Here is a 23,446-nt window from a genome sequence, read left to right as displayed (position 1 = left end):
TGGTTGGAGGATTGGTCAACTAAAAGGAAACAGAGTTGGGATAGATGGCTTATTTTCAGGTTGGCAAATTCTAACTAGTGGGTGCCACAGGGATCAGTGCTGGGGTCTCAAGTATTTACGATCTATATTAATGAATGGACTGACAATTATTGCCAAGTTTGTTGATGATACAAAGGTAGGTAGGGAAGCAAGTTAGGAGGATACGAAGAGTCTGTTCTACATAGGTTAAGTGAATGGGCAAAAGATTTGGTAGATGAAGCATAATGAGGGGTTGTGCACTTTGGCAGGAGGAACAGCAAACCAGAATTTTATTTAAATGGGGAGGGACTTCAGAAGGCGGTGGTACAGAGGGATCTGGTGTCCTTGTACAAGAATCACAGAACGTTAGAATGCAACAATTAGTAATTAGGAAAGCAGATAGAATCTTGGCCTTTATTGGGTGGATGGAGTACAAACACATGAAAGTCTTGATACAATTGTACAAGGCATTGATTGGTGAGAATGTCCCTGGAATACTGTGTACAGGTTTGGTCTCGTTACTTATGGAAAGATATATTTACATTGGAAGCAGTTCAGAGAAGATTCACTAGGCTGATTCCTGTGATGAAGGGGTTGTCTTATGAGAAAGCTTGTGTAGGTTTGGGAGATTGCGTTCATTTTTTTAGGCGCACAAGCATTTAAAAAAAAACATTTGATTTACTAAGAAGCTAACTGGTGTACACAAATAAAATGTATTAAATTGTTCAGTGTAGCTACTTGAAGTCATTTTCAGTGGTTTTAACTCAGTTTAGGCATAGGTCAAATTTGGAGTTTAGAAGAATGAGAGGTTAAACAAGATTCTGAGGGGGCTTGACATGGTAGATGCTGAGAGGATGTTTCCTTTTGTGGAGGAACCTAGAACTAGGTACAGTTTAAAAATAAGGGGACTCCCATTTAAGACAGAGATGAGAAGGAATTTCTTCTCTCAGAGGATGTTTAGGTTTTGGAATTCTCTTCCACAGAGAGCAGTAGAGGCTGGTCATTGAATATATTCAAGGTTGAGTTATATAGATTTTTGATTGACAAGAGAAGCAAGGTTTACAGGGGAACAGGCAGGAAAGTGGAATTAAGACTACAATCAGATGATCTTATAGAATGGCAGAGCAGGCTTGATTGGCCGAATGGCCTATTCCATCTCCTATTTCTTATGGTTTTATGTCAGTGAATTACACCCAAATCCACTTATGTTTTCATTTTCCATAATTTTTTACATTGCTTTAAGACTCAGTTCACCTGGATCAGCCAGTCCCCAGCTCAAAATTGCAAGATTCAGGTGAGTGCACTTATCTTCTTCGGTGCAAATCAAAAAGTATGTAATTTACTAAGAAGCTAATGAGTGTCAATCAATAAAGCTTATCAAATTGTTCAGTGTAACCGTTTGAAGTCATTTTCATTGATTATTGGTTATGCACAGGTGCACTTCTATTTAAAATACTTATATTTGGTCATTAACCTATTTGCAGCAGTATTAAAAAATGCACCAGGTTACCATTCTCAAATACATCAAGGAGTATAGTTTAATGGAAATAAAATAAAATCAACAGTTACCTTCTGTTACGCTGATGAATTGTGTTGGCTTTTGGAAGAACTTATGTTGTGATTATGCAATGCTTCTTTTGTTGGCAACTTGAACTACAACCTAACCAGTAGAACTCAGAATGCATTTTAACTGCAATTTCCCGATTGTGCCCGAAGTGGAAACTCTACTCCAGTGTTCTTCACTGGTATGAAGTGTTGTCAACCACATCAACTTTGTTACGGCAGATACCTAAATGACAGGCTTCGCAGAGTGATGTCTCGTGGGGTTTAGTCTTACGATATCGCAGGTCCCTTTCAACCTCTTCCACTGTTTCCCGATAACAGTTTTTACGGATTTTAAAAATAAGCCGATTAAACACATTCTGCATTTGGTTGTGGTTAACCTGTGGTTTTAGCTCCGCATTGTACACGCAGTATCGGCAGCTCTGTTTGAAGAGGCGCAGCAATACTAATCCACGGTTCCTTCTCAGTCGGTAATGAAACAAAATAACAACGTGGGCTGAGGACCATGAATTTGAACAATGACATTCAAACCTGTTGAAAAGGAGGAGTTAATGCTATTAATTTCATGCTTTCAATTAACTTGTGGTCTCTGAGTGCTTTTGGACAGTTATTATAACATGAGCATAACTTTTGGGATGTGAAAGCATGCTGTGTCTTTTTACTAAACAGAACTCCTTCCAAATATAGTTAAAATGGCTCATGTGAACAATTTAATAATTAGATAGAGATACTAGACAATGATGTTAGCCACAGTCAAACAGCACTATCCACACTGTAATACATTGAAAAGACTACTGCGAAAGAATGAGTTCCATCCCTTATAAAAACAAAATACTGCAGATCTGAAATAAAAACAGAAAGTGCTGGGAAAACTCAGCAGCTCCAGCAGCATCTGTGGAGAGAGAAACAGAGTTAACTCTTTCAGCCCAATATGACTCTTCAATTCTGACTCCAAATGTTAACTCTGTTTCTCTCTCCACAGGTGCTGCCTGACCTGCTGGGCTCTTCCAGCATGTTCTGTTTTTATTTCAGAGCTCCACCTCTTGTCAATTATACCAATCTATCATAATTGCTGAAAGAATATTTTTGAGGGACATCTAAGAACTGATAGTGCATTATGATGATGATGATTTGGTACTGAGGGAATCATTTTTAAAAATTCATTCACAGGATGTGGGCTTCCTTGGCTGGGCCAGCATTTATTGCCCATCTATAGTTGCCCTTGAGAAGGTGTTGGTGAGATTCCTTCTTGAACTGCTGCAATCCATGCGGTGCAAGTATACCCACAGCGCTGTTAGGAAGGAGCTCCAGGATTTTGAGCCAGTGACAGTGAAGAAATGGCGATATATTTCCAAGTCAGGATGGTGGGTGACTTGGAGGGGAACTTCCAGGTGGTGGTGTTCCCATTTATCTACTGCCCTTGTCCTTCTAGATGGTGGTGATCGTGGGTTTGGAAGGTGCTGCCTAAGGAGCCTTGGTGAATTCCTGCAGTGCGTCCTGTAGATGGTACATACTGCTGCTGCTGTGTGTCAGTGGTGGAGGGAATGAATGTTTATGGATCTGGTGCCAATCAAGCGGGCTGCTTTGTCCTGGATAGAGTCAAATTTCTTGAGTGTTGTGGGAGCTGCACTCATCCAGACAAGTGGACCATATTCCATCACACTCCTGACTTGTGCCTTGTTGATGATGGACAGACTTTGGGGAGTCAGGAGGTGAGTTACACGTCGCAGGATTCCTAGCCTTTGACCTGTTGTAAATAAGTATTTGCATGGCTAGTCCAGTTCAATTTCTGGTCGATGGTCACCCCTGGGATATTGATAGTGGGGGATTCAGTGATAGTAATGCTATTGAATGTCAAGGGTCGATGGTTAGATTCTCTCTTGTTGGAAATGGTCATCGCCTGGCACTTGTGTGGTGCGAATGTTACTTGCCACTTGTCAGTCCAATGCTGGATGTTGTCCAGATCTTACTGCATTTGGACATGGACTGCTTCAGTATCTGAAGAGTTGTGAATGGCGCTGTACATTGTGCAAGCATCAGTGAACATCCCCACTTCTGACCTTATGATGGAAGGAAGGCCATTGATGAAGCAGCTGAAGATGGTTGGGCGTAGACCCTAGGACCCTACCCTGAGGAATTCCTGCACTGGAGCTGAGATGACTGACTTCCAACAACCACAACCAGCTCCGTTTGTGCTAGCTATGACTCCAACCAGTGGAGAGTTTTCCCCCTGATTCCCATTGACTCGAGTTTGCTAGGGCTCCTTGATGCTGCACTCAGTCAAATGAGGCCTTGATGGCAAGGGCAGTCACTCTTGCTTATATACTGGGATATGTAACTACAATATATTAAATTTGCTATGAACATCATGCACTTCTTGGTTGGAATTTAATGCGACTCAATAATGTCACAGGGTTGGAAACGGAAGTGGGTGGTGAAGGCCCTCCTGCTCCGACTTCCACTACCATCGTGATCGTGCATCAGCTGGTTGATTAGTGGCCTGGAGGCAGTGTTGCCAACAAACCATTGTTGGGGATGTGGTGAGGAGGCAGTAGGAGGTTAAGTGGGGTGAAGATGGATGTTATCCTTTTTAATATTTTTGGGAATATGGTGGCATTCTGTAAAGAAGTGTGTGTCTCTCTCTCTCCCTCTCTCTCTCTATGGGTAATTAAATTGGGGAAAAGTTAGCAAAGGCAGCTTGTCTGTGGGAACAGAGATGAAAGGTAAAGGAGCTAGATGCATGCATTTGTAATTAGAAGTTCTGGTGGAGTTGATTTACAAGTAAATAGATTGGGTTTTAAAATTTGCATTAAGTGATAGGGAAGGACTTGACTTTTCAGATGCTAACTTTTAAAGGGAGTTTAAGGGACTTTTACAACTTATAAAGGTTGCATAAGTAAACAAGGGGAGGTTGTTAAATTTTATTTGATCCGGAAGTGGAGGCAATAGGAAGACATGAAAGGTTTTTATATTTTAGAAAAGTTGAGTAGAAAGCGGTGCTTTGGACAATGGAGGCTAGGATGAAAGGCAAAAAAAGATATTTAAGGGAGATGATTATTTGAATTGTGGTGGCTGTGTGGAGGAGATGTCCTGAGATAAGCTCTTGCTGAGAAAAGTTGCAAATTTGAAGCAGCCATCCAGTTTCAAGCCAGAATGTCTTTGTTTTCAGAAAGCAGTCTGTTTCTGAACTTCCTTCAGATTTCCACAGCAGAGTGGAAGAGAGCGAGATGTCATGTAGTATATTTTAATAAAATAGCAGCATTTTTTTCTTTGGGTAATATTACTGGATTTTTATGATTAAATTCTATAAGGGAGCTGTAGCCAAGTATTTTACTCATGTGTTCTGACCAAATGGGTTTTTTGGAGAATGTTTTGTAAGACTGTTCAACTGTGTAATTTTAATCTTGTGTTTTTTTTCTTCTTGTTAAGAAATCTTTTAATTTTAAGATCCCAATAGTGTTACTGGGATTCTATGTTTCTCGGATTATTAATTTTCCCCTTGTTTTCAAAATACAAAATAAAAGGTTATGATCAGTAAGGCAAGTTTCCCTCTGGGACTTGGCATGCTCAGCGAATAACATAGACTACGGTCATAACAGTGGCGATCACAGCATTCAGAGTCCCAGTAGAAGGTGTTGGCAGCATGCTTAAAAGGTTGCTAGCACCTGATGCCAGATCAACAATCTTCTCCGCTCTGCCAGGGTATGTGACAAACCTCAGTCCCTTTTGGGGTGCCAGCGAATTGGTTGGTGTGGTGATGCAGATGCTGGGAAGGGAGAGCCCATCATATGGAAGAAATGGTTACAGCTCTGTTGGGGTGCGCAAGCTTGGCAGAGCCAACCTATGCAAGGTTGCTACCGAGTGCTGGAGTAACACACGCATGCCCCGGCGTAGAAGTTGCAGCAATATGCAATGTGATTAGGCTTTGTGCTTGCTCTAGTCTGGCCACAGACACCACTCTCGTGTCGCCACAGGAGAAGAGGCTGCAGAATGTAAGGGAGAGGTTATGGACCAATGGTGGTCTCCCCTAATCGGGATAGTAATCCCGATAGAGGAAGAGAAGATGGAGCTGGACTTCCTGAAGAGGGCATTGGTCGCTCCCTTGATGTAGTGATATGCAGCTGATTGGGAGATGCCGCACATATGTCCAATTGGCTGCTGGAATGAGCCTGAGGTGTAGAAATTCAGGGCCACGGTGATCTTCAGAGTCACTTGCATTGTATGCTCACCAATAAAATCAGAGCTCACCTCCTCCACCATCAGGGCTTTCTGCTGCTTCCCCATCATGAGGCTGCCCCTGCTGATGTCTGTTGACATTTGCCCATTTGTCCTTCCCTTTCCGGTTCTCATCCACGCTGGAGGAACCTCCTCCAGAATGCATGATGCCCATGTCACCTGGACAGTGTCACTATAATGGAGTCATCCTTCCAGTGGGTGCTAAAATGCAAAATGCAACCCTGTCCTATCCACCACCCCCCCCCCCCCCCCCAAAGGTCCCTCTTCACAGGTTGCCTTGCCAGGAGGACCAACTGCTCCAAGGGTCCTCAAGCCACCACAATTGTCTGTCCTTCCCATTGTTTCCTCATAAAAGAAAATGCTTCAATGATCATCTGCTGAGTTCAGCAGGCCCCTACAGCTGCTGACCCATTGTCACACTTTAAAAGCTGCAAGGCCTTGACCCCCTATGTGGCCCATTCATGCCTGTAAAATTGAGGGACACAAGAAATCCCTGTCAATTGCATTTTCAAGTACCTTAATTGGCCTTTAATTGCTCATTTTCACATGGTAAGCGGAGTCCCCACTTGGCTCGTCATCAGCTTTCTGTAAAATGGCATTCCGGTAAATGATGCTGGGGGCCCTTCACTTTTTTTCACAATATTTAACAGGCACCCCTCCTCCATCACTGCATGTTTCCCAGTGGTAAAATTCCAACTTTTATTTGTGCACCATCCTTCTGTGACAAACTCCTACATTAGCCATTACCTGGCCCATAAACTCAGATCCTCATGCTCTCTGGGAGAAATATTTTGGGGACAATTTTTGATTCACTACTGATTTCTTTATGCCGAAGAAATAGCACAATAGCAGGACCCAAACTGCACATGAAAAAGAATTTTAGTTTTTTTTTTCATAAGTCAGCATGTCCCAGTTTTATATTTGGGCTGGAATCTTCTGTTCTGGAGTTTAAGTTCAGTGGTGGATGTAGGAGTGATTTCCACTCGAGGGCAGGATGACTGACCACACACAATCTTGTGCTGTTCAGCTCATTACAAAAGCATTTGTGAGGAGCTCGCAATTCTCGTGGTGGGAGTGGGCAGGAAGTCACAGTCCCCGCTGCTACCTTATAGGGTCGAAGGGCCGTGTGCCATATTTAAAGGGTATCCTGACAGCTCGCACTACCATTCCTCCTTGGCCTGCTCGCTGCTCCATCCTTCCCCACTAACTCCTCCTTTCTTCCTTGGCCATTCTCTACACAGCCTGCACTGCCACCATCTGGTCTCAAACTTAGGCTGGCATTTACAGGCACTCCCCAAGAACAATGCTGCAGCATCTCACCATCAATCATGGAAGAATTCTACCTTTCCAGGTGCACATCACTTATGTGCAGTCATGATTGTGAACGTTCTAATTTCTCACAAACGAGGACTTAATTTGGAGAGGGAAGTTAATTCTGGCGAGGTGACCTTTTAATGAGCAGACATGACATGCTGATGCATGCAAAAGGGATTTCCTACATTGCACATCAGGAAACCTACCTTTAAAGTCCCGAGAATATAATGGCGAAAGCTCATCACTGATTTCTGGCCTCCTGCCAAATTAAGATTCCCCGCCCACCAAGCTTCCCACTACCGGTGGGCCTGGAAGATTCTGCCCTTGATCCCCAGCTACATCTCCCTTACCTGCCAAATGATGATGTTTGATAAACCTTCCAACCTTTTGCTTTTTGGTCACCTTCAAGATATGGTTGGAGATTGTAATTGAAATTTAATGTCCATTTCTCCCCGTATTCCTGTTCATCCATATACCTGGTGAATGAGTCAATCCAAGGGTTTCTTCCAGGTGTTCTTGTCATTTTTCTGTTGTCATATGTAATAAAAAGTTTGTTATGACCACATGACATGCTTAAGCAAAGCAGATGCACTTAAATTAACCAGTCCATGTTCCCAGTGAAGAGCTGAATTCAAAAGGAACCATAGTCAGAGAAGTGTAGCTGCAGTGTTTTTGTCTTATAACAGAATCATATGTAGTTCAAGTTTAGCTCCCTGTCTGAAGCGTAAAATTGGTAAGTGTATTCTAGGATCATGAAATAAATCTTACTGTTTTTTTTAATACAAGTCTATGGGTGGAATCTTCCCAGATTTGCACTAAGTGCAGCAGCGGTTGGGAAAAAGGACGTTTTATCCGCTGGCTGCAATGGCAGGTTTCTGCACTGTATCGTCCCAATCCCGTCTCATTAATCATACTTTCTTGGGAAACATGCAATTTCGCTGGCAGGCGGCCTCCGATCCACCCACCACACTGTCACGTCGCCTGCTTCTTCATGCTAGGCGCTGTATTGAAAGTTCAGCCGCGTACACATCTCTTAGTGCTTCCAGCCCAGGAATGCTACACAGTAGACATGGCCCTGAATGGCAAGAATACCGCAGCAACCATACCACCCCACCCCAATTCAGTGACGCATCCCTGGGACACCTTCTGGACACCCGCTATGATGTCCTCTACCCCCGCCTTGGTTGCAGGAGGCCCATCAGTGTCACCACTCTGACTTGGGAGGCGGTGGCAGAGGTGGTCAGTCCCAATGCTACACAAAAGAGGTTGGCCAGCCAGTGCAGGAAGAGGATGAATGATTTAATCCGTGCTGCCAGGATAAGGCAACTATCTCGTCACTCTAAACTCTCACACTCACATAGCCATCACATATTCATGGGCATCTCACTCACTGCCAGCTCAAGAGACTTCACTACTCACTCTCCCGCACACACCCTCACATCTCCATCTGGTCTCATCTCCTCTGGAGATTGCCTTCTCAGCCCTCATCCTCTTGAGGCCACTTGCATAGAACAGCATGTGCCCCCACATACACCCTGGGATACTCCCCTCCCCTTCCCCAGTAATGCCTTAGCCCTGCAGCAGTTGAAAAGCCACCCCCGCCTTATGGTGGGTCTGGTAGGTAGAGACCTGCCCATGAGCCTTCCTAAAAGTGATGCGGTGCTGCCTGCTATGCCTGGCGCTGATGTGAGTGCTGCCCGAAGCAAAGTAGGCAAACCAATCTCAAGTCCCGAGCGGAGTGCAGCTCACCAAGTGCACATCACTTATGTTCAGTTGTGAAGCACGTCAGCATGATCCCGGATGATCGTGTGGGGGTATGATTCCAGCGAGCTGGGCTTATAATGATATGCCGATGTATTACAATGAAGTTCCTGACGTGCAGCAGTAAGAGATGTGGCCCGTCATTGACAAGCGGAGCAGATAATTGCAAGCTATTTTCACAACGTCATGAAACCAGTTTTTTGCTTCCGGCTATATTGTCCGCTCACATCTGTCATGACGCCTGATGCCAGTGGGCATGGAAAATTCTGCCCTATTAATGAGAAAGGGAATATTAGATCAGAGAACTGAAAATCTTTGGAGTGCTATCTTGGCAGTTATGCTGAAACCATATCTACTGGTGAACTCTGCCAATTGACCTACCAGTTTATGCAGAAGCAATGAGATATCATCCCATTTGCTGGACTAGAGGATGCCTATACTTCCAAGGGTGCTTCTCAGGTGCCCTTCTGTCTTAATCTGCTGAGAAATCTAGTCTAAAGCTGCTTGGTCTGAAGGAGGGGCATCACCCCTCCTCCCACCACGTCCTGTCCATCCAGCTGGTTACACACAAAGGATGTCCAAGTGACCCCCATAGTAAGGAGGCTGCAGTATTGTCAAAAAAATAAACACTGATGGAAGCCTTCCTGGGTCCAGGTCACTCCTGTGGCTTGGGACCAACTCTGGACATTCTCTTCCTCCCTTTATACCAGGTATCAACCTTTGAAGTTATGGCAGACTGGGGCACAGAAATGCCTGGTGCAGGGCTTCCTTGCCCTTGGACACACACCACTTACCCCACCTAATGCCAGTGACCCTGTAGAGGGAGCAGAGTGAGAGGGTGTGCAGGTGGGCTTCTCTCACAGTTCAGGAGTCCACTGAAGCAGCCAAGAAATGTTGACCCCAAAATCCGTAACAGCAAAATTACAGGTGTAATGCACAGTGGACATTTTAAAAGTAACTCATTCAAACTAATTATTTGGGGTAGTGAATTTCCTTATCACTGTGGTGCTATATTTTTATTTCTGTGTGATGTAGTACCTGATGATCGAGGGTTGGTTAGCTCAGTTGGTTAGATGGCCAGACTGGGCTGCTGAATGATGCCAATGGCATGGGTTTAATCTTTGTACTGACATGCCTTGCCCCATGCTTGCAGAGTGGTGCCCGTCAAATTATATCAAACCAATTATCTCCCTCTAATGGAAAGAGATGGCTCTGGTCCTTTGTAGACTATGGCTAATTACCTAATCCAGTACCTATCACTATCATTTTTATGACTTAAAATCATATTGGACTTGAGCTGTACAACCTGCAGCCTTTGACATATTACCAGATGGTTCACAGAGTTACTTTTGAAGACTTGACTGTGTAGCTGGTGAGAACAACGTGCTTTTATCTCTAGGAACCTCGACTCCACATCAACCCAGATTGGTGAGATGAAAGCTTCGTCTGTCAGAAGATTGTAAACTTTCCAGGTGAAATGACCTTGGCAATCATTGTTCAGCTTCTGACTGGGCTCAGTTCCACAAGAAAAAGAATTTCTCTTAATTTGAGATCCAGATTTCTTAGGTGTAAAAATGTAAGTGTCACATATGCTCACTGATGTGCTCTTCTCAGATTGGGGTTAAAGGAACTTTTGTGGGATGCAGGTAATGATTTCACTCCCTGCAGTATCAATACCATTGACGTGATTCAGGTTTGCAGTCACAGGGCAATTAAAAAGAAAATACATCTGCCCATTTTCTGTTGCTAATGAGATCCAAACCTAATACGTGGTAAATTACCAAGTATTTTGGTAGAATGCAGAATTTGCACATATAATAAAGAAAAATAATGCATGAGCCTATACAGCAACAGAAAAAAAACAAAGAAATGAAACTAAAATGGACCTTACTCTGAATTGTCATTTAAAAAAATCTTTTTTTTTTGTATCTCCAGTATATGCATGTTCAAGTCTTATGTGTCAGTTTGCATGAATTATGTATAATATATTTGGGGGGAAAACTGTCAAAGTGGTGAACCATATTAATTTCATGGAATACAACATTTTTCCAGTTTGACTAAACAGGTATTAAGAAACTTACATATTAAAACTAAAGAAAGCTTTTTAGCTTTGGGTGGAATTTTCTGAGCCCGCTGGCGGAGGGCGTGATAGGTGGTGTGCGTGGAAAATATGGTGGGACCCACTTCACAATGGCGTGAAGGCAGGTCGCGATCTTCCGCTCAGCCCGCCAATGGTGGGCCGCATTTCCCGCCATTGGTCAGCAGGGAGCTAATTGTAATACGTTAGCATGTAATTAAAAGGCCATCCCGCCAGGCTCTGGGAACCCTGCCATATTGTCCGTCCACGTCAGTGGGAAAGCACGCTGATGTGTTTCACAACAGCACACAGGTGACATGCACTTGGCGACCTTCACTTTGGGGCAACTGAGGTGAATAAGCAGCAGCGTTCTCCACAGCTTGCCTGCTGTTTACGGGCTTCAGGGGCGTCGGGGGTGGGGGGTGGTTGTGGGCGGTGGGCAGGGGAAACTGATACTTGGCCCTGCAGGTGACTGCTGAGTGAGGAGGTGGGATGTCTGGGGGCCCGCGCTGCCCAGCCTTGGAGGCGGGAGGCGACTGCTGAGGCGAGGTGGGAGGCGGGGTGGTTTCCGGGGGCAACTGCTGGCCAGCCTCACAGGCGATTGCTGAGGTGCGTGGTGGGGGTCAAGTGCTGCACCCCACACCCAGGCAATCAAGGTGGGGGACAGGGTAAGCGAGGAGAGTGGCCACGCATTAAGGACACCTGTATAAACTGACCATACCTCTGCAACTGCGACAGATCAGGCACAGCCACAGTGACATGATTGGGGTCAGGCTCCTAACCTGCCCACCCATGCAAGCATTGCGGAGGCACCAAAGGGCCACCAAGCGCTCCATACCTTACCCCGCCCCTCAGCACAGGCTTCGAGCCCACCACTACTTCATTGGACTGTGGAGCTGTTGGACTGCACACCTCATTGCCAAGGTTGGCCATATAGTAGTCACTGCTGGAGGCGCTCACAGCCCCTTGCAATTTCAGCACCCTGGTTTGGAGCAGTGTCCCCTATGTAGCAAAAACAGAATTACTGGAAAAACTCAGCAGGTCTGGCAGCATCGGCGGAGAAGAAGAGAGTTGATGTTTCGAGTCCTCATGACCCTTCGACAGTTCTGTCGAAGGGTCATGAGGACTCGAAACGTCAACTCTTTTCTTCTCCGCCGATGCTGCCAGACCTGCTGAGTTTTCCAGGTAATTCTGTTTTTGTTTTGGATTTCCAGCATCCACAGTTTTTTGTTTTTTGTTTTTATCCCCTATGTAGCAGGTTGACAGGGCAGCCATGCAGTGCACTCATCCCTGGCGATCTGAGGGGTGACCAGCACTCTCCGGGAAGCATTAAGGGTGTGTCACATGGCCAGGGAAGGTGCTAAGTACAGCCATGATAACCACGCCTCTCTATCTTTCATGCTGCAGGAGGACGACGTCAGGACCATGGATCCTGGTGACCTAGCTGTATGCCTGATGGCCTACAGAGACCGTAGGAGATAGAGGAGAGAGCGATTAAGGCACCTGGCTGCGCAAAGGCAGGAGCACCAACCTCATGAGGAAGGGGCAGCAGGGGCTCCTGCACACGCTGCCCAGGAGTGACAGTGAGCTGTGGCTGGTCGATGCCTAGCGACACCCAGGGTCTATAGACACCGCCTGCCATTCCTGCAGATGACTGAGAACCAGTGTCGCTGATAACTGCGCATGTCCATGGATCTGGTGGCTCACATCTGCCACTTACTGCAGGTCTTAGCAGGGCATCTACTGCCAGTGGCTGTGAAAGTGACCGCGGTGCTCAATTTCTGTGCCAGTGGGTCCTTTCAGGACTCTGTGGGATTTCACAATCCACCACCCACAAATGCATCCATGAGGTCATGGATGCCATCTTCTTCATGGTACACAACTGTGTGCATTTCGCCCGGAACTGGGACAGCCAGGATACAAGGGCCATTGGATTCGCCCTGATCTCAGGATTCCCACAGGTGCAGGGTGCGATTGACCGCACTCATGTGCTGCTCAGGTCTCCATCGCTACACTCAGTGGACTTCATCAACCGCAAGGGCTTCCATTCACTGGACGTGCAGCTGGTATGCAACCACCAGAAACGCATCCTGCAGGTATGCACATGGTTTCCAGGGAGTGTGCACGATACCTGCATCCTGAGTTGCTCTCAGATCCCTGCAATCTTCCAGGGTCCACAGAGGCTGCAGGGTTGGCTCCTTGGGGATAAGGCAGAGGCTGTGGCTGATGACACCTGTGCTGGGACCTCAGACTTCAGCAGAGAGGCGCTATAATGAGGCTCATGTAGCAGCTCACAACTTGGAGGAGCAGACCATCGGGATGCTGAAGATATGGTTCTGGTGCCTGGACCGGCCTGGTGGAACCCTGCAATACAGTCCACAGAGGGTGTCACGCATCATCGTTGTCGTCGTCTGCTGTGCCCTTTACAACCTGGCGTTGCAACAGGGTAAGGAAGAGATGAAGGAGCTGCACATCTCCTCCGATGAGGAGGACGCTGATGGGGATGAGGGTGAGTGGGTCCTCGGTGGTGACGATGATGAGGATGAGGCTCTCGCACTGGCTAGTTGAGGTAGCCGCACTCGGGAGACCCTCATAGCTGGCAGATTTATGGAGGATGATGACGACATGCAGTGAGGTGACCCCATAGATCCTCACAACACAGCTGTGATCGTTTGACTGTGAGAATCTCCTGTCATGGAGATGCAGTGGAGGCCCTAATAGTTGATTGATCATAGGAGGATGATATCAACAAGCAGTGAGGACACTCTGTAGATCTTCACATAGCCTCTGAGAATATCTGACTCCTTTCTGGCAGAGGGCAGCTCGCTTGCATTGCATGATCAGGGCTATCTCAGAGATGCAGCCATGAAACTTTAGACGCATCTGATGCTGTGTCCACGTTCAGCACCTCAGCCCTTCAGGAGCTGGTGTACAGCATTACTGGTGGCAGATGCTGGTGTGATGGAGGCCAGCCTCACCTTAAAGGTGCTGAGAGCACGCAGAGAGAATGAGAGAACTCTGTGATGCCTGCCCACTACATTCTTGCAGCAATGGTCAGAACTGCCAAGGTGCAGGCACCAGTAACATTTCCAGGGAGTGTGAGACTGGACCATCACTGTAGTCCGAAAGCTGCACAGAGCATAGGGAAGAGGCCCTGGACTAAGACACCTACCTTTTATCTTGTGCAGAAAGGTTACACATCTGAGTGACAAGAACACTGCTCATCAGAACAAGGAGCCACAAGCAGGGTGACATTCTTAGGAGTTTATTGACACTAGTGAACAGTATGTACAAGTGATCAACACCTGCGCTTAGGCTGTGCAACTACTTTTACCTAACTTAGCCCCCTCCGAGATGGTGTGGCCTGGCGACGTATTTCTTCTGCCAGGTGCACAGCCTGAATTATGACGTGCAGCTTCTGTTTGTAGAACAGAGGGGCCTCGGTGGATCCTTGCAGGTGTTCCCCGTCTTTTACCAGGACCTGATCAAAGTCTGGAATATGGTCGCCTTGCGATGCAGCTCTCCCCTGTCAGGAGTAGTGGCTATCGTCAGAGAGCCGCTGCTCAGGAATCCGCCCCTCCGTCCTTTTCAGTGGTTGGCGGAGAGGAGGGCTGTGGCTGCCGGGGTGACCTGGATCGGGGACGTGCTGGGTGGCGGAGGACTGGGCTGGATGCTCCCGCAGGAGTTAGTGCGTCGCGCGTCTGTGAGTGTCCAGGTCGCAGCCGATGCCATCCAAGACCTGAGAACGGTCGTGCTCGGACCCGATGTAATTTTGGGTCTCGAGGTGGCCCAGGTGCGCGGTGGTCTTCCGTCTGAGCGTTCCCCTGTTCGGACAGAATTCCACACTGGCTCCAAGCCTCGAACCCTCCCTCGGGTGCTGGTGCCCAGCAATATGAGCTGCCTCGGGGACATGCCCTCTGTGCCATTTGGCACGGCGCGGAGGAGCTTTTTGTACGGACTGCTGCTGCACACCTTCCATTTTCTCGCCCTTGTCCGCCGCCCGGACACGCCCTGGCGTGCCTTGTTGCCGTCCGGCGGCGGAGGCCCCCAATGGGAGGCCCTCTACAGAGGTGTCCTCCCCTTTTCTATCGGGGATCTGGGTTGGAGGGTGTTGCATGCGGCAGTCCCCTATAATAGGAGAATGCATAGGTTCACGGACTCTCAGGACACATGCCCTTTTTGTGGTCTTGTGGAGTCCGTGGACCATGCATATATAGGGTGTTGTAGGCTGCACTCACTTTTTAGTTATTTGAATAACCTTTTATTGATGTTTTGTTTGCACTTCAGCCCCACGCTCCTGATCTATGGGCACCCAGTGCGGAAGGGGGTCGGGAAGGAGGAGGACCTCCTCGTGAACCTGCTCGTGAACCCGCTCCTGGGCCTGGCCAAATTGGCCATTAACAGGTCCAGGCAGCAGGCGATCGATGGGGGAGTCCCGCCCGATTGTTTGTCCCTCTTCCACGGCTACGTTCGCGGTCGGATGTCTTTGGAAAGGGAGCACGCGGTGTCTGCTGGCACTCTCGAGGCCTTCCGTGCTCGGTGGGCACCACGGGGACTGGGGTGTTTTATTGACCCCTTTAATCACATATTGGTTTAAAGTTTGTAAGTTTCCTTTAAACTTTGTTCTTGGTTTTACAGCTGACCTGAATTAGGGGCTGTGCCTCATTTATCCTAATTTTGTTAATTTAGTTTGATTGTTTTAACTCAGAAAGAGTTACTTTTACCTAACTTAGCCCCCTCCGAGATGGTGTGCCCTGGCAACATATTTCTTCTGCCAGGTGCACAGCCTGAATTATGACGTGCAGCTCCTGTTTATAAAACAGAGGGGCCTTGGTGGCTCCTCCTTGCAGGCGATGCCCGTCTTTTACCAGGACCTGATCAAAGTCTGGAACATGGTCGCCTTGCGACGCAGCTCTCCCCCGTCAGGAGTAGCGGCTATCGTCAGAGAGCCGCTGCTCAGGAATCCGCCCCTCCGTCCTTTTCAGTGGCTGGCGGAGAGGAGGGCTGTGGCTGCCGGGGTGACCAGGATCGGGAACGTGCTGGGTGGCGGAGGATTGGGCTGGATGCTCCCGCAGGAGTTGGCGCGTCGCGCGTCTGTGAGTGTCCAGGTCGCAGCCGATGCCATCCAAGACCTGAGAACGGTCGTGCTTGGACCCGATGTAATTTTGGGTCTCGAGGTGGCCCAGGTGCGCGGTGGTCTTCCGTCTGAGCGTTCCCCTGTTCGGACAGAATTCCACATTGGCCCCAAGCCCCGAACCCTCCCTCGGGTGCTGGTGCCCCGCAATATGAGCCATCTTGAGGACATGCCCTCTTGGGACGGCAGAGAGGAGCTTTTTGTATGGACTGCTGCTGCACACCTTCCATTTTCTCGCCCTCGTCCGCCGCCCGGACACGCCCTGGCGTGCCTTGTTGCCGTCCAGCGGCGGAGGCCCCCGATGGGAGGCCCTCTACGGAGGTGTCCTCCCCCTCTCTATCAGGGACCTGGGTTGGAGGGTGTTGCATGCAGCAGTCCCCCATAATCGTAGGATGCATAGGTTCACGGATTCCCAGGACACATGCCCTTTTTGCGGTCTTGCGGAGTCCGTGGACCATGCTTATATAGGGTATTGTAGGCTGCACTCCCTTTTTACTTATTTGAAAAACCTTTTACTGATGTTTTGTTTGCACTTCAGCCCCACGCTCCTGATCTATGGGCACCCGGTGCGGAAGGGGGTCGGGAAGGAGGAGGACTTCCTCGTGAACCTGCTCCTGGGCCTGGCCAAGTTTGCCATTAACAGGTCCAGGCAGCGGGCGATCGATGGGGGAGTCCCGCCCGATTGTTTGTCCCTCTTCTGTGGCTACGTTCGCGGCCGAATGTCCCTGGAGAGGGAGCACGCGGTGTCTGCTGGCACTCTCGAGGCCTTCTGTGCTCGGCGGGTACCGCGGGGACTGGGGTGTTTTGTTGAACTCTTTAATCACATTTTGATTTAAAGTTCGTAAGGTTCCTTTAAACTTTGTTCTTGGTTTTACAGCTGACCTGAATTAGGGGCTGTGCCTGATTTATCCCAATTTTGTTGATTTGGTTTAATTGGTTTAACCTGAAAGATTATTTTGTTAATTTAGTTTAATTGTTTTAATTCTAAAAGAGTTACTTTTACCTAACTTAGCCCCCTCCAAGCTGGTGTGCCCTGGCGACGTAATTCTTCTGCCAGGTGCACAGCCTGAATTATGACGTGCAGCTCCTGTTTATAGAGCAGAGGGGCATCGGTGGCTCCTTGCAGGCATTGCCCGTCTTTTACCAGGACCTGATCAAAGTCTGGAACATGGTCGCCTTGCGACGCAGCTCTCTCCCGTCAGGAGTAGTGGCTATCGTCAGAGAGCCGCTGCTCAGGAATCCGCCCCTCCGTCCTTTTCAGTGGTTGGCGGAGAGGAGGGCTGTGGCTGCCGGGGTGACCCGGATCGGGGACATGCTGGGTGGCGGAGGACTGGGCTGGATGCTCCCGCAGGAGTTAGTGCGTCGCGCGTCTGTGAGTGTCCAGGTCGCAGCCGATGCCATCCAAGACCTGAGAACGGTCGTGCTCGGACCTGATGTAATTTTGGGTCTCGAGGTGGCCCAGGTGCGCGGTGGTCTTCCGTCTGAGCGTTCCCCTGTTCGGACAGAATTCCACACTGGCTCCACGCCCCGAACCCTCCCTCGGGTGCTGGTGCCCCGCAATATGAGCCGCCTCGGGGACATGCCCTCTGTGCCATTTGGCATGGCGCGGAGGAGCTTTTTGTACGGACTGCTGCTGCACACCTTCCATTTTCTCGCCCTTGTCCGCCGCCCGGACACGCCCTGGCGTGCCTTGTTGCTGTCCGGTGGCGGAGGCCCCCGATGGGAGGCCGTCTACAGAGGTGTCCTCCCCCTTTCTATCAGGGACCTGGGTTGGACGGTGTTGCATGCGGCAGTCCCCTACAATCGGAGAATGTGTAGGTTCACGGACTCCCAGGACACCTGCCCTTTTTGTGGTCTTGTGGAGTCCGTGGACCACGCTTATATAGGGTGTGGTAGGTTGCACTCCCTTTTTAGTTATTTAAAAAATCTTTTATTAATGTTTTGTTTGCATTTCAGCCCCACGCTCCTGATCTATGGGCACCCGGTGCGGAGGGGGGTCGGGAAGGAGGAGGACCTCCTCGTGAGCCTGCTCCTGGGCCTGGCCAAGTTGGCTATTAACAGGTCGAGGCAGTGGGCGATTGTTTGTCCCTCTTCCGCAGTTACGTTCACGGCCAGGTGTCCCTGGAGAGGGAGCACGCGGTGTCTGCCGGCACTCTTGAGGCCTTCAATGCTCGGTTGGCATCGCGGGGACTGGGGTGTTTTATTGACTCCTTTAATCACATTTTGGTTTAATGTTTTTAAGTTTCCTTTAAACTTTGTCCTTAGTTTTACAGCTGACCTGATTTAGGGGCTGTGCTTGTTTTGTCCCTTATTTTGTTAATTTATGTTTAATTGTTTTAACTCCAAAAGAGTTACTTTTACCTAACTTTCCTAACCCTGCCGCTACGTCTTGGTGCTCCCCGGACATCTACAGCAGAGGTGGAGGTAGCCTGCCGACTGTGGCGTCCTGTCTTTGATGACTTTGGTGGGCGTCCTTTGGAGGGCCAAAACTTGGAGGGCCCTGGTCTGCATTTGGGATCCTGCTGTGTGGCAGTGGCACCCTCCTTGGCCTGTGAAGCTTGATCTGTGGAGGTCACAGGAAGAGGGGAGTCAGATGGGCTGGTCACTCCCAGAGTCACCTGGGTGGATGGCCCTGGAGCGTGCACCTGTTGATCCTCCTCCTTATGGGTGCCCTAGGTCCCCTGGCTGACTCCGTGAGCGGAAGGGGTAGCTGAAGTGAGATGGAGCTGTCCAGCACCCCTCTCGCATACACACTGTTGGAGGCCAACTATGGCATCAGCGATGGAGTTAAGCCCGTTCAGCAGTGCAGGATTGACGTCCTGGACCAAGATCTCCATGATGGCCACCATCCTTCCAGTGTTGACCTCGGTGCGTTGCAATGCTGGCGCTATCACCTCAGCCTAAAGACGGACGGACTCCTCCATCGTGCCTTGCAATCTGGTAGTACAGCGGACATCCCTTCCTGTTGTTTTCCAGCTTGCCTTTGCAGCTCCAGCAACTATGACATGACTGAGTCCGGAGGCTCGTCGTCTAACTCGGAGTCAGCAACATTCTGGTCTCCAGCAGTCCCCCGAGTGCTGGGGACCTGAGAAGTCCCTGCAGCCACCTGCAGGATCAGAAAGTGCGATATGCTCACCAGATTGTGACCCTAAGGCTACTCTAAAACTAGGTCCCACCGAGGTGTCCCACTCTGCGCTGGTGGACGGTGTGGGTGAGCGCTGTGACGGGACTTCAGGGAGGGTGGCTTCAGATTCCTCTTCAGAGGTTTATTTGTAGCATGATTGGAGACCCTGGGTCATGGACTCTGTCGGCTGTTAGGCAGATGTGCCTGCAAAAGCAAGGGGAGATAATTAGTGCATGGCAGTGGCCTGTGAAAGAGAACACATCACTCACGGGCATGGTTGTCTGATGGATGTTGCAGATCCTCGCTTGTTAGAGCAGCGCCAACCTCACTGTCAGCACAGGAATGGTCCTGGTCATCGCTGGCCAGCTGGATGGCTTTGTTTTTGAATTCTGTCAGAACTTTGTTTTCTTGCATCCATCCACCTGTCTGCAACCTTTCCCTCCTGTTGTGAACCAGTTTGTCCTGCATGGATAGAGATGGGGAAAGTGTATGCAGGATGCCTGCTGGGTCAGGTGATAAGTATGCCTGGCCTGTGTGGGTGATGACTGGTCCCATGGATGGGATGAGGACAATGATGATGTGTGTGAAAGAGTGAATGGTGATGTCCCTTGCACTGGCAGTGAGTGAGGGCCCTGTGGATGTGTGATGGGTTTGTGATTGTGTGAGTTAGGAGTGACGAAAAGAGTGACTTACCCTGGCGGAACGGAGGAGATCATTCATCCTTTTGCAGCACTGGGTGGCTGTCCTCCTCTGCAGGGTATTCGCACTGACCACTGCTGCCACCGCCTCCCAAGCCATTGACATCGCTACCTATCCTGCGGCCAAAGTGGGGGGTAGAGCACATCCCAGTGGGCCTCCACAGCAGTCGCACAAGGGACCCGTTGTTGAAGTGGTGGGGGGGCTGCAGTCTTTTTGTCTTTGCTGGCCATGACATCCAGGCAGCAGTGGTAAGCTGCTGGCGATGAGCGCTTTGCTGCTGGCTGCCTTTTGAAGATGGCAACCAGTGTGATGCAACAGTGGGGTGATGGCGAGCAGGTGAATGAGAGTCCGCCCACCATGGAAACGGCGCATAAATAATGAGGTGGGCTTGGGAAGATTTGGCGTGCAAACCCACTATTTTCATCGGCAGGTGGGACTCCATTTTATCTGCCTGCTACCGCACCATGCGATTCTGGGAAAATTCCGTCCTTTGAGTTTTTTTAACAGACCTTATAATAAATTAAATTCTTCTGCCTATAATTTTGTCAGCAAAGCCATCTTTAAAACAAAGTTTAACTTAAGATATTTAGAGTTAAAACATTTTTATAGCCATAGATTCTTGTGATAAAAAATCTTCAAATAGCTTCAGAATAATTTATCTTCTCAGCTGTATTAGAAACAATAATGGCCATGCCCATTTTTGAACCAAAAGCATTATCTATAACTATGGTATAACTATACCATTAAGAGCAAGTTTATTTATAGCGCAATCATACTTTCATTAAAATAATCATTTGAAATTGTAAAGTGCTGCATAATGATTGATCTTTCGTCCCCACAATAAAAAATCATGACTCTCACTGTGCTTGATTTGATTATTTTAGGCTTTTTATGATAATGCAGTCTAACTGGAAAATGTTGGGAACTACAAATGGTTTGTTAAAGAGCTGCATGTGGCTCTGGTGCCACAGGTTGCAGACCCCTATACTGGGAGTTGAGGGAGTTTTCACTCAGTGCCTGTGCCACCTCCCTCTAGGCAGAATGAGTTACAAATCTGGCCGGTGTGGTGGCATCCATACCCAGGATTCTGTAGATTTTCTATACAGTCAAATAACAATCCTGAACATTCTGTAGTAAACCTTTCTGTTTAGGCTTCAAAGATAGCTAAGAATCACACATTATCAACAAAAGATACAATTATAATGAAGTTTTTTTTTTACCTTTCTCTTTGGCAATATGTTTGTCCAGCACAGGGAAGCAATTTGATCAGAAAGCAATTCTTTTTGCTAAAGAACAAATACGTGTTTGTTCCGGAGAAGAGTTGTCCACTTTTTGATATGCATTCAGGGGTGGAGTTTATCAAAATAAGGGTAAGTTTCACTTTGCTTATGTCATTTCTAAGAAATCACATGACTAGACTCATTCTTCTTAGTTCACTTTTATGACTTTCTCTTCAGATCAATTCTGAAAGATTACATGGATTTAATTAGCGCTGTCAGTAAAAATCAGTAAAAACCTATGCTTCTTTTACACCCAGCCCAATTTTATTTTACTTTGACTTCAATGTGTGTAAAATGAGTTGGTTTGAAATCCTTTTAATATCACATCTTTTGTCTGTGCACACTGAAGCCCTTTGGTCCCAAAATTGCCTTCGGTAACTGCAGATGTAGCAATTGGCATTGTTAATGTGGGGTGCCTACTGGTGACTGAATGAAGGGGAGATTGTTTAGCATTTTGGATGTTGGGAGGAATATGATCTCTTCAAACACAGTGCTGGTGGGATTGGGAAGAGCTGTGAACTGGATCTGTTTTTTCATTTTGCCAAACTTGTGGTCACACTGACCTCAAAATTCCATGATCTTTTCGGTGTAATTTCAGGATATAATCAAAACAAGTAATACTTGGGGAAAAAAAGGATGGAACTTATTTATTTCAGTTTTCTGCCCCAAAATCAAACCCTATGAATTTCCTTGTACTTTTTGGCTCTTCCGCAATTTGTCCACTGGGAGCTGAGTCAGCTTATTTACATAAACTATAATGAGGACCAATCCCATTACAGGTCCAAGTTTCCTGCTTTTACACTTGCAATGCATTCAGGGTAAGTAAGACTCAAGGGGATAAATGGCCTACTGAAGTTGCTAAGAATCTTAACTGAGACACACTCAGAGTCTAAACCAAGAAGCATAAACCAGATGCTATAAACTAGACTTAACTCATATGCAGAAAGCAAAATAAAGTAAAATGGGATTAAGAAAACAAGATAAAAGAAACGGGCAGAAAAAGTAAAAATATGTATTTTAATTATTATTTATTTTAAAACTCCTACAAAAATTAAATTTTGAAACAATAAGACTCCACACTTGTAAAATTAAATTTTGGGGGACTGGAGACTTTGTTTGGCAGTAATTATCAGTTATCACACTATTAAAACTTCACTTACTCCTGAATTTACCAGCCCTAATTTTTTTCTGGCTTGTTTAGCAGGTAACTCATCGATAAGTATTGCAACATTAAGCCACTACATTATTTTCAATGCTACTAGCAAGTACTGTCACAGCACAGCCTGTGGAGGAGTGGGTTTTAACCACCACTGAATTCCTGCATTTAAATAATCATATGTCAACATCAGAAGTTCTTATTTGACTTACTCCTTAATAACGATGAATGCTGTTAGCCTCATATTTTATATGGCCAATTACCAGGGGGATTTTAAAATTGGCTCGGACTTTGATCACCCCTAAAGGTTGTTGCCTCCTCTCAGCCTCTGCTAAAATCTAGTGGATCAACTGTGCTCTAGGCAATTGCCTTACCAGCCACAGAGGTAAACCTTTAACACTTGTCCAATGGGCCTAGCAAACCTGTTCTCCTTTGGTAGGAATGGAAAATCTGTTGAACAGCAGATATCATTGGTAACATCATCGTTAACTTTAAAAGAAAACATTCTCACCAGGGAAGACAACATTTTAGATTAAACTCCAGTTATTGTTTCAGCATTTATTTAAGAGGTGGCCAAACAGCTCATTTTATTAACTCTTCAGTTAGTTACTGCCCAATTACAAGATATCACCAGATTCTTTCCAGATCATAGGGATTGCAGTAGATCCTCAGATCATTCTTAGTCACTTTTTTCTGACCAATCACAAGATCTTAGTGTGCTGTCAATTTACTAACAGTTATCACGTTCAAGAGGACCTTAAGGCCTGGCTCTGTAAGCTTGCCACTTGTTTCTGTGTTGTGACCATCATCCTTTTCACCCAGGTTGGTATCTTCCTCTGGTATTGTAATTGCCCCTATTAGAAGACGAAGCAGCTCAAATAGCAGTAGCTTTTATCTCCTGTAGCTGCACCCGATCTCTCTCATCCCCGCCATCCCCTTACTTCTCCTCCAGGTATTTACCAACCTCTTCTCCCTCTTTCACCCTTTCCTCGCCTGAGCTCGCTGGATGACCTTTGATTCCTATTTGCCTAAAGCAGATAGAGGAGCGTAGTTTTATTTAGTTTCAGTTTCTATTTCCTTATTC

The 23,446-nt window shown here is 47.4% G+C and overlaps 1 protein-coding gene across 1 annotated transcript; it reads right to left on the bottom strand.

Moving 5' to 3' along the window:
* Positions 1–1,081: 1,081 nt before the first annotated feature.
* On the bottom strand, positions 1,082–21,288 carry LOC121274942 (receptor-transporting protein 3-like). The gene is made up of 3 exons (XM_041182317.1): positions 21,147–21,288; positions 7,482–7,658; positions 1,082–2,112 (listed from the first exon to the last, which is right to left on the bottom strand). Exons 2-3 carry the CDS (start codon positions 7,652–7,654, stop codon positions 1,758–1,760), a joined length of 528 nt encoding a protein of 175 aa, XP_041038251.1. The 5' UTR covers positions 7,655–7,658; positions 21,147–21,288; the 3' UTR covers positions 1,082–1,757.
* Between the last annotated feature and the right edge of the window lie 2,158 nt (positions 21,289–23,446).

This window comes from Carcharodon carcharias, chromosome 2, assembly GCF_017639515.1.
Source record: "Carcharodon carcharias isolate sCarCar2 chromosome 2, sCarCar2.pri, whole genome shotgun sequence".
NCBI lineage: Eukaryota > Metazoa > Chordata > Chondrichthyes > Lamniformes > Lamnidae > Carcharodon > Carcharodon carcharias.
The sequence above is the reverse complement of the archived record's forward strand: the minus strand, read 5'-3'. Positions and strand labels throughout refer to the sequence as shown.